Raw genomic sequence first — 17,372 nt, forward strand, 5'->3', positions numbered from 1 at the left:
AATTACTATCCATTCCATAAAATGTTCTCCATTTCAAAATATTACCATCTCCTGTTTCTTCCACAGTAATGGAATTTTCAACTAGACAGGTGGCTGCCAAATGTAATCCAGCTGCTAGCTGGCCATGTGACTTAAATTTTAGCAAACAGGATACATGAGTAAGTGTGGTGGTCCAGGTTCCTCCCATCTATTGCTTCACCATCCCCAAAATGTTATCATGACTGCATGGTTTAAGCTGGGTTAGTGCTACATCCCCATTTCAACCTACATAAAGAGAGAGAAAGTCCCAGATAAGTGGCTTTGTTTTCAAGTTGCACACACCACTTTTACTCACGCTTCGTCACAGGGTCACAACACAGCCACACAGAAAACTGAAACAAATCATCTCCACCTGAGTAATCATGTGCCTGAATAAAATAGCTGAGGGGGGAAAGGGGGCTGATGTGAGAAGGAATATGGGGATCTGAAACCAAAGGGAAGAAAAAACATAATATTATGGACCAATTAGAACTAACATAACTTCAACACACATATTGTAATTTTAAGGTAAACTATCTTTCATCCTTTTTGGAAAAGAATAAGATAAATTCAATTCTCAGATGAAAAGTGCTAAATGAGGTTATTTAAAATACTAATTATTAAATTGAGCAATATGTAACAAATTACAAAAACACAGACTTTAATCTTGTAAATCTACTTTAGAAATTTATTCTACCAACTTATATTCCCATGTGAAATATGGTACATGTACAAGATCAATAACTGCAGTGCTGTGTATAAAAGCAAAAGATTTAAACAATTTAAATGTCCATCAGTATAAGACCAGTTAAATAAATTATGGGGCATTCATTCAATGGAATGCTTTAAATATTAAAATAAAGGAATTAGAAAGCTATTAGAGGCCAATTTGAAATAATCTCAAATCTCAAAAATATATTAAGTGAAAAAGGCAATATATAGAATAGTGTATTTATTATGCTAAGTGCTAACAATTATGTAACAAAAAGAAAGAGCAGGAAAGAGAGGCCTTTGTCAAGGTGGTAACATTCAACACTGACTTGAATGACAAGAGGAAGCCAGTCATGCCAAAAATTGAGGAAGGAAAAAGGAGAAGCCAGTGTAACACCCTAACACAGGAATGAATTTGGCAAATTCAAGGTACATAGAGAAAGCCAGATAATATTGGCACTATAGGCTATGGTAAGAATGTTGAAATAGAAAAGGCTCCAGTAGGGTTTAAAAAGCATGGGAGTGGAGTTCCCGTTGTGGCGCAGTGGTTACCGAATCCGACTAGGAACCATGAGGTTGCGGGTTCGATCCCTGCCCTTGCTCAGTGGGTTAACGATCCGGCGTTGCTGTGAGCTGTGGTGTAGGTCGCAGACGCGGCTCGGATCCTGCATTGCTGTGGCTCTGGCATAGGCTGGCAGCTACAGCTCCGATTAGACCCCTAGCCTGGGAACCTCCATATGCCGCGGGAACGGCCCAAGAAATTGCAAAAAGACAAAATAAATAAATATGTGTTAAAAAAAAAAAAAGCATGGGAGTAATCTACCATGATGACAATTTTTAAAAATCACTTGGTTACTGTCAGCTCAGATACAGGCAATTGTAGGAGGTAGAAACCAAATCCATTGCCGTGAATTCAATAAAAGTGATTGAACAGAAGTATTGAACATTAGACAGAAGTAGACAGAATTGAGCAAGATTTCAAATAAAAAAGACAAGATCTGACAATGAACTGGAAATGTGGTATGAAGAAGATCTGGAATAAATCCTGGGTAACCACTGGATGGACTGTGATGCTATTTCCTGAGATAGGAAAAAAGCGATCAAAGGAAGAGCAAATAAAAACAGCTCTAAACAGAGGGGCATGGACTTTGTACCTAATGGCACAGCAGATATTTATACCTTTGGAATGATAATTCCCAATGATAGAATTATTTTAAAGACTACATTTTTTATTGCTTCCACACATTTATTTTCTATTTCTAAGACTTAAGGGAAAAACATTAACAAAAATACAATAAATTCATTTTTATTAGAGGCCATATCAACCAATCAAACTTAATACTAGATGTCAAAGACAAGATACAAAAATGCCTCAATCTTTAAATTTAGTTAGTTTCCGTTTCTAAGACATAAGGGGAAAAACATTAACAAAAATACTAATAAACTCATTTTTATCAGAGGTCATATCAACCAATCAAACTTAATACTGGATATCAAAGATAAGATATAAAAAATGCCTAAATCTTTAAATTTAGTTACAAAGACAACCAAATAATAATAAAAATTAGAATAGCTTTTAAAGTTAGCATTTAATGAAAGAAGGTGAAACAAATGCAAAAATATTGTTTATAGGATTTTATTCTGGCTTTTCAATATGTTGATTTTTCATATCTTTAATATTGGCTGGTTTAAAATCCACTTCAGTAAATATCTATTATATCTCCTACTGTTGTAATCCATACCTTAACTTTTTTTTTTTTTGTCTTTTTGCTATTTCTTGGGCCGCTCCCGCAGCATATGGAGGTTCCCAGGCTAGGGGTCGAATCGGAGCTGTAGCGACCAGCCTACACCAGAGCCACAGCAACACGGGATCCGAGCCGCGTCTGCAGCCTACACCACAGCTCACGGCAACGCCGGATCGTTAACCCACTGAGCAAGGGCAGGGACCCAACCCGCAACCTCATGGTTCCTAGTCGGATTCGTTAACCACTGCGCCACAACGGGAACTCCGCATTAACTATCTTATCCTAAATTCAGTGTTGAGAGAATTCCTAGAGTTCGACTAATGACCAACTCTTCTAGAAGCAGCTGGATCCACGTTTACATTTTTAATTTAAATAGTGACGCTCCTATAGAAAACAAAATAGGAGTTCTCTTGTGGCACAGCAGGTTAAGGATCTGGCATTGTCATCACAGTGGCTTAGGTCACTACAGTGGAATGGGTTTGATTCCTGGCCCAGAACTTCCACATGCCACAGGTGCAGCCAAAAAAAAAGAAGGAAAAAAGAAAAGTCAAAAGTGACTTAAACTTTGGAGTTCCTGTTGTGGTTCAGCAGAAGCAAATCTGACTAGCATCCGTGAGCATGCAGGTTCAATCCCTGGCCCCACTCAGTGGTTTAAGGATCCAACATTGCCGTAAGCTATGGTGTAGGTCAGAGATCTGGCTTTGCTGTGGCATAGGCCAGCAGCTGTAGCTGATTCCACCTTTAGCCTGGGAACTTCCGTATACCACACCTGTGGCCCTAAAAAAAAGTAATAGAAATTAATATGCACTTATATCACACTCAACTGGGTAAAGTCTAGACAACTAAACAACTAAAATTTTCTCTGTGGTATGAGGCCCACAAAATACTGGTTGTTTATTATCACAATTAAGTGTTAACAGAAAATATTTTCCATAACATCATGCTAGAAATAATATCTCCCTTCCAATGGGCAGTTTGAGAAAAAAAAAAAATCTATGGTTCACAAAGGATTAACAAATTAGAACTTGGCATATGTGATAGGAACCAATACTTTTTGGCTTTCAAAGAAAAATTTGTTCTGGAGTTCCCATCGTGGCTCAGTGGAAATGAATCTGACTAGCATCCATGAGGACACAGGTTCAATCCCTGGCCTCACTCAGTCAGTTAAGGATCCGGCATTGCCATGAGCTGTGGTGTAGGTTGCAGGCATGGCTCGGATCCCACATTGCTGTGGCTGTGATGCAGGCCAGCAACTATAGCTCTGATTTGACCCCTAGCCTGGGAATTGCCATATGCCACTGGTGCAGCCCTAAAAAGACAAAGAAAGAGAGAGAGACAAAAAAAGAGAGAGAAAGAATATGTTTTATAAATACATTTATAAAAATGTGTTTTGTAAACTTTCAAGATATATTTTAGTCACTGAGAAAATGCAAGGTAAACAATCATAGCATCAGAATAATGCACAATAAATGTGATTAACAGCAGTTACCAAAAGATAATGACACTGGTGGGAGATAGGGGCAGCCATTCATTTTTCTTTATATATTTGTACAATATTTAAAAGTTTTCCACAGTAAATGTGCATCATTGGTAATTTTATTTTAAACCTAAATCTGGGGTGGGAGGGGGGAACAGCTCTAGCCTGAGAATTTAAACATTCAAACAACAAAACTGCATGTTCCCTGACAACACGCTATCATGAATTCACAAATACAATACAATATGTCAAACAGTTATAAAATGTAAATTTGACTTCGATTGGAATAAGTGAGTCACAAAAATCTATATTTAAGCCTTGCACAAATTGAAAGTAAACATCATGTGGCCTTCAGAAGACCTTCTAAAATTTGACAATGTTATTTTTAAGATTTTAATCAATTTAAGTCCTTAATCAGAACTACCTACACCCACGTGAGGTTTGAGATGTTCTCTGTATAGTTATGAGATGATCTTACTTTGAAAACAAACTACAGAAAGCACAAAACAAGCTGTAACATCACAACTGAATGCCAGGAACTAACAGATAGACATTTCAACCACGTGCATGATTAGGTATGTACAATTTTCCAAGTTTTGACAACGTAAAAGGATGTGACCTGATAAGGTGGAACACTGGACAGTTGGGTAAACAAGCAAGTTGTACAAACCAATTACACCAATAAGCTGAGAGCACTAGTAAAGTGTGACATCCTGGTGCAATCATAGCTTTAAGTGATTTGGAGTAATTCTTGATGGCAATGATGCAAGAACTCAGGCTTTCTTTGAATTCAGCTATTAACTTTGAACTCAGTGGTTATACCTTGGATCCACATTAACACTCTAGACTATGTAGATAGTATTTGATAATTTTACTTACTATACGAAAGAAATAAAAATAAGTCAGTTCATTATGGGTTCTCTCATTAAATGGTAAAAGGTGAAATTTAATAAATATAATGTGTATTATGCAAATGAGCATTTCAAACTCCAAACTCAAACCATTCCACCTGCCTAACAATGTCAGAAACCAGCATGACAGTATAGCTGGATATGTCCGTGGCTTAGTCAGATCTACAAGAATTTCAACAGAATATTGAGGATATTTGAGTTTGGTTCAAAAGCCTTGTTATATGCATGCTCACAAATTGTATACCTATGTAGCAAGTAAAGGAAGCCTCACACAACAGCTGAAAAACTTGATAAAAACTTGATGGGCATTAGAAATAGCAAATATAGTAAGGGAATTGGATATATACAAAAAGATTCAGCTTCACTTCTAAAAATGACAGACAATTCTGACCAATCCTTCTACTAAAAATAGCTTAAATAGTTAGAAACAATATTTTGAAAGAAAATCTGTTATAAGGCATTGGAAAGCTAAAAAGATAAAGACATAAAAGATTAAAAGGCAAGAGAAGAAATCCAGAGAGGTCAGTCTATCATTTCCCCCTGAAATATCAGTCCATTTCAGAAAAGACAACAAAGACAGGGAGAAGATGAGTAGTTTTCAGTAGATTCTAAAAAAGGGAGTTCCTGGTTCAACATCCCCCACCCCCACATGCCAGCCTTTGGTCTAGAATCCTGAAGGACTACATACTAGCAATAAGGATGAATCTTAAATAGTTGAAACCTGGCACTGAAGTTTAGCACTGCAATATCTCAACAATAAATGACAAGGTTATTCATAATTGCTACGGCCCCAATCTATAACAGAAAGCAAATATGTCCATAATTATCATCAAATTACCTATGCATGTTTTCTTTGAAGAGGATGAAATTTATTTCCTGTCATCAAAGATAACTAGACAGGGAGTTCCCACTGTGATTCAGTGGATTAAGAACCTGACTAGTATCCACGAGGATGCAGGTTTAATCCCTGGCCTTGGGTTAAAGGATCTGGGGTTGCCATGAGCTGTGGTGTAGGTCTCAGACGCAGCTTGTGTCCAGTGTTGGGGTGGCTGTGGCATAAGCCGGCAGCTTCAGCTCTGATTCTACCTTCTACCCCCTAGCCTGGGAACTTCCATATGCCTCAGATGCAGCCCTATAATGAAAAACAAAACAAAACAAAACAAAAAAAACCCTGGACAATCAATAATAAACAGAAGACAAAAACAATGTGATCCAAATCCAAGAAAAATATGAGATAATAGAAACAGACCTACAGAAGATCCAGATAATGGAATTAGGAGACACAGATACCCAGGGGAGTGGTGGGACAGGAGGGGAGAAAGAAGAGAAATAAAAATTCTAGAAATGAAATATGTAATAATTGAAAATAAAAATCAGTGGGTGGGTTTAACATATTTGATTCAGTGGAAGAAAGAGTAATTAAATGAAATGTCAGAAAAAACATTTAAAACAAAGAATGGAAAAACAAAAAAGAATTATAAAAATGGGAGCTCCCATCATGGCTCAGCAGAAATGAATCTGACTAGCATCCATGAGGACTCAGGTTCGATCCCTGGCCTCGCTCAGTGGGTTAAGGATCCAGAGTTGCCATGAGCTGTGGTGTAGGTCACAGAGGTAGCTCAGATCTGGCGTTGCTGTGCTACAGGCTGGCAGCTGTAGCTCCAATTAGACCCCTAGCCTGGGAACCTCCATGTGCCACGAGTGCAGCCCTAAAAAGACAAACACACACACAAAAAAAGAATTACAAAAATAAACATAAAAGAGACAAAAAGGATATAGTGAAAAGTCTAATGTTAAATGAAATTTGAGGTCCAAAAAGAAGAGACAGAGAATGAGGCAAAAGTAATTTTTGAAAAGATAATAACTATAAACACCAAACAACAAATCAAGAGTACAACTAAGCTTGTTACAGTAAAACTATAAAAAACCCAAAACTAACAGGAAAAATTCAAAAGCAATTAAGAGTAAAACATATCATCCAAAAAGGCACTACTAAGACTAACAGACGACTTCTCAACAGAAACAGCAGAACCCAAAAAATGATAAAATGATATCTTCAAAGTATAGAATGGAGAAATAACCACCTCTCTAGAATTTTACATCCAGGGAAAATCTCTTTCAACAAACAAAGTGAAATAAAGATAGTTTCAAACATATAGAGAGAGGATCTGTGACCAAAAATCCACTCTAAGGGAAATTCTAAATGGGACTCTTTCAAGAATATGCAGATTCACTCCAAACGAAATTTTAAAATATGTTCCTATGGCATAAGTGAAATCTCAGAGAGATTTGAAAGGAATGAAGAACATAGAAAGAAATGGAAAACAAACAATGGTAAATCTAAATGAACAATTACTGTATAAAACAATAATAGTGATGTCCTGTGTGGCTCAATTAAACATAGAATTAAAATATGTAAGAGAGACAGAAAATTAGAGAGTGAGGTTAATAGAGTTAGTGTTCTTAGATCCTTGCATTTGCTGGGAAGAACTTAAAAGTGCTAATTTATACTAGATTAATAAATTAAGGATGCCTGTTTTAAAGCCTACATTAGCCATAAAAAGAATAACAAAATAAGGTACAATTAGCAAGATAATAAATAAGAAAAATGAAAACTAATCCAAATGACAGAGAAAAAATTTAAAAAGCAATGTAGGTAGAGCCAATACAAATAGTAGAATGGTAGATTTACACAGATTAAATCAATATTTACATTCAACATAGCAGGGTAAATTCTCCAAACTAAAAACAAAGATTGATTTATTTTTTACATGTTAAATGACACTCTCTAAAATAGCATAAAAAATATCAAATCAAGGCAAAAATCTTCTAAACATTGTATCTGGATAAAAAAAGCTATAAAACATTACTGGAAGGATTTGCAACATTCATAAATTGGAAAACTCAATATGTCAAGATTTCTATTCTCTCCAAGCTGACCTACAAAAACAATGTATTCCAATCAAGATCCCAGCAAGTTTTTAAATAATTTCATGTTGCTTCTAAAATGTATACAAAAATGCAAAGAGTAAAAAACACACAAGACAAGCTTGAAGAACAAAGTAAAAGGACTTACTCTACTGTATCACAATTTATCATAAAGCAACATTAATCAAGACAGTGTGATATAAGCTTTAGGATAGACAAATTAGCCAGATGATTGAACAGAGTCCAGTAACAGATGTACATACGAACATTTGATTTATGACCAAGACAGAACTATAAAGTAGAGAAGAAAGGGTGATCCTTTCAATAAATGAAACTGAATCAACTGGATATCCGTATAAAGTGTATGACCTCTACTTCACACCAGAAACACAACAATTCCAAGTACATATCAGATCTTTATGTGAAAGGTAAAACACTGCCTCTAGGAAATTATACAAGAATATTTTCATGATTTTTAAAATAGGAAACAATTTCTTAAATAGGTCAAAAAAGCACTAACCACAAAAGAAAATATGGAAAATGAACTAAATTAAATTTTAACAAAAGACCATTAAGAGAGTTAAATAAGAATAAACAGCTGTAGAAAGGGAGACAATATTTGCAATACATATAACTAACAGAGCTCATATACAAAATATATAAAAACCTCCCACAAATCAGTAACAAAAAGACAAGTAACCCACTTTTCAAAAGTTGGCAAAAAAGCAAACTGCCATTCAAAAAAGGAAATAGCAAATAGTCCATAAACATATGAGAAGATGCTCATCATCTTTAGCAATAATGAAAATGCCAATTAAAACCATGATAAGATACTGTAAGCACCTAACATTACGGCTACTATGAAAGGCTAACCTTTGAAAATTGTTATGATATTTCATACCCTGCCAGTGGAAGTGTAGATCAGTGCAACCACTTTGGAAACCTAATTTATCAGTATCTACTAAATCCAAAGGCACCTAGTATTGTACTCCATGTTATATATCAAGAGAAATGCATGTATATATGCACTAAAATAAAAAGATTGGTAACAGTTTATTTGTAATAGCCCAACATTTAAAATAATTCAAATATCTACCATAAAATGCTAAAATACTATTGCAGTGTATCTACACAATGAAATACTAAGGAGCAATAAAAGTTAACAAACTGTGAGTACATGACATGTCACCCAGAAACATCACAATCATGATTAGCAAAATAAGTCAAACATACAAAAAAACCATGCCCTACATGGTTCCATCGCTATAAAAAGTTCAAAACAGGCAACGTTAATCCATTTAAAAGCCAAAACAGTGGTAAGAAAAGGAGAAATTAGTGATTGGAAGGGGGAATAAGGAGGCTTCTTGTGCACTGGCAATGTTCTATTTCTAGATCTGAGTGGTGGTTACATGTGCATACTCACCTTATAATAATGTATCAGGCTATACACTAATATACGCACTTTTCTGTCAGTACACTGTACCTCCAAACTTTTTAAAGAGAAAAAAAAAAAGCTGATCTCTCTGAAAATAGAGCATATTCATCCCTTAGCATATGCTGCCAATACATTCAAGCTCCAAAATAAAGTCAACATATGTGAAAGGAACTATAAATTCGGAACAATAAATTCAGTAACAACTGGAGAAAATTTTCTACCTTTATTCAGAAACTCTCAGTTTGAATAAACCAGGTCAAGAAAAAATTCTGCTACCATTCTTTGCCTTAAAAAAAACAAAGGTATTGTGGGAAATAATACACAATGTTCCACTTGAAGTAGATAAATTTGTAACAGTTTAATGACAATTTCTGCTGATAGTTTCCTCTTGAAACAAACAAAAAAACCTGATGATGCAAAGATATGGACACTGTATGTACTTTTTCACTTTTAATTACAGCAAGAATAGTAGATCACTGAATAATAAGTATCAACAATCTGAGTTTGAGACAATAAAAGTTGAGAATTAGGGTATTTTCAGTCATCACCATGTCAAACAAAAACAGATAGTAGCAGGGTCTTTGCAGCAATCAAGATTACATGCTATGTGAGATTACTTGAAATGACCTGACAAAACTTAATGTGAAGTGCTACAGAGTCACTACCAAAAAAACTCTGTATTTCTCAAATATCATTTAATAAAAATCACAAAATCACTGAGTAAAACTTTAAACATCTTTCAAATACCCCTAACTCTAAAAATTGTCACTAGTATACTACCACTTTAAATATTTCAAGCTTAAATATTTAATATTCATGAATATTTTACAAGAGGTGCAAAAACATTTTTAGACAAAATAGCATAAACCACCCAAAAAGTTAAAATCTACTAAACTTCATTGTGATGACAACCAGCTCTACCACTCTATAATCTGCATGTGAAATAAAAGTTTTTGTAAACAAAGAGTTCTCACCACTTCTTTTCTTTGGGCTTCATTAAGTTTTTCAGTCAGTTCTTCCAAAGCCCTTTTTGTTTCAGCATCCGATCTGCAACCAAAGAAAAATATCCTAAGTTGGCTTTTTGAGAAAAATATATATAATTCATGAAATTTACAACATCATAATAGGTTGCTGCATAAGAACCACTCTGATGCAGTGGTTCTTAAGCGTTAGCAAACATATAAAACACTTGGAGGGCTTCTTATAATACAGACTGCTGAATCAGTAGGTCTGCGATGGAAGCCAAGAATGTGCATTCCTACTAAATTCCTAGGTGGTACTGATACTGCAACTACACTTTGAAAAACAATGCAATAAGGAAATACAACCTTCAATAAACAAGCTCATTGTAATATATCCCATTTTAAATTAAGGAGAATGAAAGAGTTAGGGAAGGCAAAACTATTGATCTTACATCCTCTCTAGCAATTCATAATCAAATTACAGGGTGCTGTATATACAGCCATCACTAATTTATCTCCCATTGCCTTTTTTCCTATAAAATTAATAATATACATAATAAATAACATAGTACTAAAAAACTTATAAAGAAAAAGCAAAGTCATTTCTCTCTCTCACACTTATCTCTGGTTCTAATCCCCATGGGCAACTACATTTTATTTTGCTGATTACCTCTACCATTTTCAACTCTAGACATTTTCAACTCTGCTTTGAAATATTTAAATCACTCATACTCCTGTCCAATTTATATAAACTTATTACTATTTTTAGTCATTGTACTGGTTATCTATGTAAGTGATCTCATATATTTACACACCTTATACATTAGTCCAGCAAAGAGAATTGATTCTTTCTGCTTACCTTCTATCATGCTCGTGTTTTAGTCAGCTTAACTGGATCACTAAATTTCTTGTGGTTTTGTTTTTTTTAGTTTCCCATTACCTTTTGGCCTATATGGGTCTTATCATATCATTGGTATTTTTCTCCCACATATTACTGAATCAACTAGGTAGAAACAACTCTATTCTCATTGAGTACCTTCTTCTCAAAAGACACTTTCAGCTCTAATTAATTACTTCCTGCATCTGTTATATGGCTATCATGCCGGGAATTACTTTCACTGGGATTCTGAGCTAGTTTTACTGTTTCTATCATCTATCTTACTCTTTGTTTTTTCTTTTTAGGGCAGCACCTGTGGCACATGGAAGTTCCCAGGCAAGGGGTCAAATAGGAGCTGCAACTGCCAGCCACAGCCACAGCCACAGCAATGCCAGATCCAAGCCACATATGCGACCTACACCACAGCTCACAGTAACACCAGATCCTCAACCCACTGAGTGAGGCCAGGGATTGAACCCACATCCTCATGGATACTAGTCAGATTTGTTTCCCCTGCACCACAATGGGAACTCCCATTTCCATAGTTCTAAATACCATTTCTTTATGCTCACCACTCTTAAATCTAATAGAGGCTTTTCCTTAAGAGTTCCAGAGTAAGTATCTAGCTGCATATTTTACACTTCCACTTCGATATCTCAAAGGCACCTAAACCTAACATATCCAAGGTCAAACAATTTTTATGACTCACCTCCCCCCATCAGTCTTCCATATTTCAGGAAGTAGATTTATCAAATATTCAGTTACTCGAAATCTGACAGTCATCTTGGTTTATTCTCCCTAACCCCTCATATCAACCCATTACCAAATTCTAGCTCTTTGATGTTAAAAAAAAAAAAAAAACCTGAAATATCTTCACTCATCTTTCACTTGCCATAATCTTGGTCAAGTCATCATCTCTCATGCTAATGCAACAGTCTTCTAATTCCCTCTCCTCTAACCAGTTTTCCATATGGCATCCAAAGTAGGTGAGTTCTGAATTAAACATTATTTAATCCTTCCTAAAAGTCTGCTTTTCAGTGTACTTTTATTATCCATTGTACTTTTTCCAATAAATACCAAGAAAAAAGTGAAAAATTAGTAATTAACTGAGAATATCAACCTTTCTGGATCATACAAGAAGTTAAACCTAATTTCCTACCAAGAATTTTTATAAACATGAATTAAGAATTGTGGTACAGGTAAAGTAGAATTGGATCCTAAAATTCTTCCTCAGCCATAAAGTTAAGCCACCAAGGTTCAGAGGAAACTTGAACTATTTTGGATTAACTTAAGTTTCTCTGCCTTACACATGCCTCTAGGTCACACAAACTATTAATAGATGGTACCAGTCTATTGATCAGAAGATTCTCAGTTCACTATTGCATAGCCAAATTTAATTAAACTGGTCAACTAAACCATCCCTGCAACTTCTCCCATATCTGTCCCATACAGGACAATTATTTCCTGAAACTCATATTCCTAGTGCTTAATTTATACCCTTCCTTCAAATATGGAAAAGCTACATAAAGCCACTCCAAGAACACACTATAGTAGAATGTTAATGCCATTTTTTAAATTTTTATCAGCTTGCCAGAAATAAATGCTTAAGTATTAAATTAACTAACAATTGCCAATTTAAAAGATTAATAAAACAGTTCAATAATATACTTCAAAATGAATAAAGCATTTAAATTCCTGAGCTGCTTGTGAAGACTGATCTTAAACCACAAGGTATATAAGTGATACAGAGCACACACTCTGTGGCCTTACTTCCTTGACTTGAACTGACTCCATCAACTCTCCCCTGTCTGATATCCAGCAAGTTAAGTTACTTAATCTCTCTGTGCCCATTTCCACTTCTGAAAAATGGGGATAATGACCATTTCATTAGAATTTTTGCAAGAATTAAACCTAAATCTACCTGGCACGAAATAAGTGTTCAATAGTAGTAAGTACTAGTAGTAGTAATAATGGTAATAGAAATTACCATTCTTTAATTCTTATTACTAAAATCCCTGCTTTTCTCATACAGAAGCAGATAAGTTATGCAGACTATAATTGATATTCATAGATTTAACATTTATAGCTTTAACTCTTTTTGCTATAGCAACACAAAACCAGCATGAGGAATGGTTTCATTAGCTAGAAAGGGAGTTAGCAAGTGAACCCAGTAAATGAATTCCAACTCACCTTTGTTGTTCCCTAATCATTGCTATAAATAAGACTGAGACTTTCAAGATGGGATAAAATGATTTCTTCTTTTAAAATATGGCCTCTAAATGAAAGCCACCTGTCACTGCTGATGATAAAAATGAAGACAGTGAAGAAATTTTAAATAAAGTCATACTTCTTAGGGACTACCCAGAATTGAAAATTTTGCAAAGACTGGGCAGATATAAAAACTAGCTTCTAGGAGTTCCCATCGTGGCGCAGTGGTTAACGAATCTGACTAGGAACCATGAGGTTGAGGGTTTGATCCCTGCCCTTGCTCAGTGGGTTGACGATCCGGCATTGCTGTGAGCTGTGGTGTAGGTTGCAGACGCGGCTCAGATCCTGCGTTGCTGTGGCTCTGGCGTAGGCTGGTGGCTACAGCTCTGATTGGACCCCTAGCCTGGGAACCTCCATATGCCGCGGGAGTGGCCCAAGAAATAGCAAAAAGACAAAAAAAAAAAAAAAAAACCTAGCTTCTAAAGATTTCAACTGAAAGCAAAAGTATCAAATTCTATACTGGCTCATGTCCATTGACAAATTCCACCCTATGCTTTTTATTTGCTCCATTGTCTGTCAATTAGTCTCTGTCTCTCTCTCCAATATGTTTGCAAATTTACCCCTCTGCTAAGATCTCACAATGTGTCTCTCCATAATGTCAACATTAAATTACAATAAATTAAAATTTTTTTCAAACATGAAATTAATTTTTCTAACATTAAGTGATGATATTCTGTAAATTTAAGGAGTTTTGAACTGTTCTATTATACTTAAAAATACGAGTTTAAAAAAAAGCACTGTTTTTTAAATTCACATAAATATGTCAACTATAGAACTTATTTTATTCTTCTAATAATTCATGCCTCCAACGAAAATCATATTCAGCTCTTACCGGCTTCTTCTGACAAGTTCCCGGTTGAAATCATCTCCAAGGCGAACTTGTTCACTGCTGAGGTCTCGGAGGGACTGATGAAAAGCATGAAACTAATAAAAGCAAAACACAGTTATCCGTTTAGGATTCTGTTGAATTCTTTCATGAAGACTCACTGAAGGTAAGAATAAGAACTTGTTTTCTGTAAAATGCCCAAATCTTATAATGTTATCAAGACAAATAAAATAAATGTCTATTCTGAAAGATAGACAATATTTTTCCCAATGAAAAATTTTTAAAATTATATATAACATGAACCATTACATCCATCCTCTATAGTGCAGTATTTCACCCCTTATAGATAGTCTAGAAAATGGGTCAGAAAAGTTTCCATAAATGGTACAAGAGCAAGTATTTCAGGCTTTCGGGTTCTATGGCCTCTGCCACAATTACTCAGCTCTGCTAGTGTGGCACAAAAGCAGTTAGCCATAAACAAATGAGCATGGCTGTGTTACAAAAGAACTTTATTCAACTAGAATATATGCCTTAGTGCACCAACTCAGGCTGCCAAGAAACCCTTGCCCACATGCACCAGGAACCATAAATAAGAATCTGAAGCAACAATGTTCACGATGAGACCAAAAATAAACCAAAAGTCCATTAAGAGTAGAAAGGAGATAAATTGCAACATATTCCTCCAGTGGAATATCACCCAGCCCTGAAAATGAAATAATCAAACCCACCTACACTTTAAAAACAAAACATCAAATGAAAAAGGCAAGTTACAAAAGAAGATAGCATTATTCCATTTATATAAAGTTTAAAAAGAGGCAACACTAAACAAGATACAAGCAGTAAAAAGGATTTTTTCTTTAAATCAAGAGAATAATTAATACAGAAGTTAAAATAGTTGACAGCCCTTGGGGACAGAAGGAGTATAAAAGAGGCTTGGAGGTGTATAATAATCCTGTTTCTTGCTCTAAGTGGTGGTTACATGGCTTTTCATTCATATTATTGTATTTTTAATTGTAAATATGTACACTATACATATATGTATAGGCTATAATTTATACTAAAAAAGTTACACAAACTTGAGGAAACAAATTGATTCATTTCAACAAATGGACACTGAGCAACTAATCAAAGCCAGCAATGGCACTGGGAAACAAAATGGGTCAGAATTTAACATGGGAGACAGATACGTTAACAGAACCACAAACACTGCATCAGAGCATTAAGAAAATATACCAGCATATGGAGCTAAAAACAAGAAAAGGATGAAAACAAGGAAGAACAAAAAATAAAGGAATGAAGGTAATATTGTAGATGAATAACAGACAATTCACTTAAGTTTTGCCATCATGATTTTCAAGTTTTGCAAACCAGAATCCTAGGACTCGTTTTTGACACCTTCTTTTTTCTTACTCCCACCCTCCCCAAAGGCCATATGATCTTCAAGATCTTTCATTACATCCACTAAACCGTTTTTAAATTTACCACCTTATCTCCAACTCCATTTACCGTAATCCAAGCGACCAGTAGCGCAGATCCAGAACACAGCAATATTCTAATTGGCTTGCCCACACTGATTATTTCCTATACTAAAGCCAGAGTGATCTATTCTCAAAATAATTGTCACCCTGTTAGATGGCTTTGCATGGTCTCAGGGTTTCAAACTTCTTTAGCCATATGGCCTTCTTTAAATGATTCACAGGTGCTTTCTTCCCTCCTGCCATGGTATTTGTTTTACCGCAACTGACTCTTACTCAACTTTTGGATCTAGCTCAATTAGCCATTCTTTGGGAAGCCTTCCTGGACTGAGGCAGGTCCCATAGCTAGCTCTATGCTTCTTTCTGTTACAGCATGTTATCTCAACACAAAATTATGAGTGTATTTACATACTTTTTTATTGGTATATAGCTCCCCCTCTAAATGGTATGCTCCATGAAAAGGCAAGGTTTTTGCTCATCACTGTTTTCAAGCACAAGCACAGTCCCATGACAGAGGCACTACATAAATTAAAATGGAAGACTAGATAAGTAATGTTAAGACATTGTTCTCTGCTCCAGGTTTAATCACATAATCCACACTAGCAAGTTGCACTCACCAAAATTAAGTCAAGGGAACGTTTCTACAAGATGTCTTCTAATGCACTTGGTTCTGCTATCTCTATGTAATACGACAAGAAGCAAAAGCTGCAAATGACTATCTTAAACTCTGAGCCCTCAACCTTAAAACTAGCAAAACAAAGAGATCAAAGTAAGTAACATCTCCTTGCCCTTTTCTAATTAATTTAGCTACCAAAGTAACAACAACAACAAAATTTTCAGCTCTTGCAGACAGAAGATTGGAAGTGGGAAAAGGAATATATCCATAGAACAAATACTTTCAAATCTTTAATGAATACATAGAAAAAGTCTAGAATTCCTGCTTTACAGAAGTAGCTCCATCAATGATTCAACAATCAAAAAAACACTAATGGAAAAATCCAATAGGTTAACCAGACAAACACTAACTTGTTCTTGCTAAGCCAATCTTAGCAAAATAGAAAGTAGCTGACTTAGTAGGATACATATACAGAAGAGTGAGCCAACTGAACAAGAACATAGAACATGTCAACTAAACTCACTTTTAAATGTTCTACAGAGTACAATCCCCCATAACAAAATTTAAAATAAATATGATGATCAATACATTGAAAATAAAATAGTTTATTTGGCTTAAAAGTACAAAGTTAGTCATGAGCAAACTCTTAGTTAAAATATAGCCATAAAATTCAAGTGTTAGTCATTTAAATAGAAATGTAAGGAATACAGACTAAAGAACGGGTTCAAAGTACCTGGCCCATGTCATCAGTCTCCTGAACAAATCGGACACCGGTTCTGGACCTATTTCTTTTAATGCCCTGTTGATCCCCATAGTCCTTTAGAGGTGAGGTAGGTGGAAAGCGGTGGCTCTCTTTACAAAAGAAAGAAAAGGAAGAAGATTAAAAACACTACATGAGAAGAAATAATCTAAAATTTTACTCAGTAAATAAAAGCAGACATGGATATATACATGCACCTGCCATTCAGATTATTTCCCACAAACAAGTATCTTGCTATGGCCATAAAATTCCACAAAATTCCACTTATCTTGCTCTTAAAGCCAATTAAATGAACATAACTTGGAAATAGAACACATCAAAAGTTCTAAATGACTATACCTTTCAAAGAAGCAATAAAGTATT

General features: G+C 35.2%; 1 protein-coding gene across 5 annotated transcripts in view; it reads right to left on the reverse strand.

The window, feature by feature from the left end:
- CEP128 (centrosomal protein 128) overlaps positions 1-17,372 on the reverse strand; it is a 424,380-nt gene that overhangs the window by 351,278 nt on the left and 55,730 nt on the right. For all 5 annotated transcript variants that reach the window (XM_047795264.1, XM_047795267.1, XM_047795266.1 and 2 more), the window contains 3 exons: positions 16,983-17,101; positions 14,165-14,256; positions 10,200-10,272 (listed from right to left, as the gene is read on the reverse strand). In XM_047795264.1, coding sequence (XP_047651220.1) covers positions 10,200-10,272; positions 14,165-14,256; positions 16,983-17,101 — 284 coding nt within the window. The remainder of the gene's footprint in view (positions 1-10,199; positions 10,273-14,164; positions 14,257-16,982; positions 17,102-17,372) is intronic.

The sequence above is a fragment of the Phacochoerus africanus genome, chromosome 9 (genome assembly GCF_016906955.1).
Source record: "Phacochoerus africanus isolate WHEZ1 chromosome 9, ROS_Pafr_v1, whole genome shotgun sequence".
Classification (NCBI taxonomy): domain Eukaryota; kingdom Metazoa; phylum Chordata; class Mammalia; order Artiodactyla; family Suidae; genus Phacochoerus; species Phacochoerus africanus.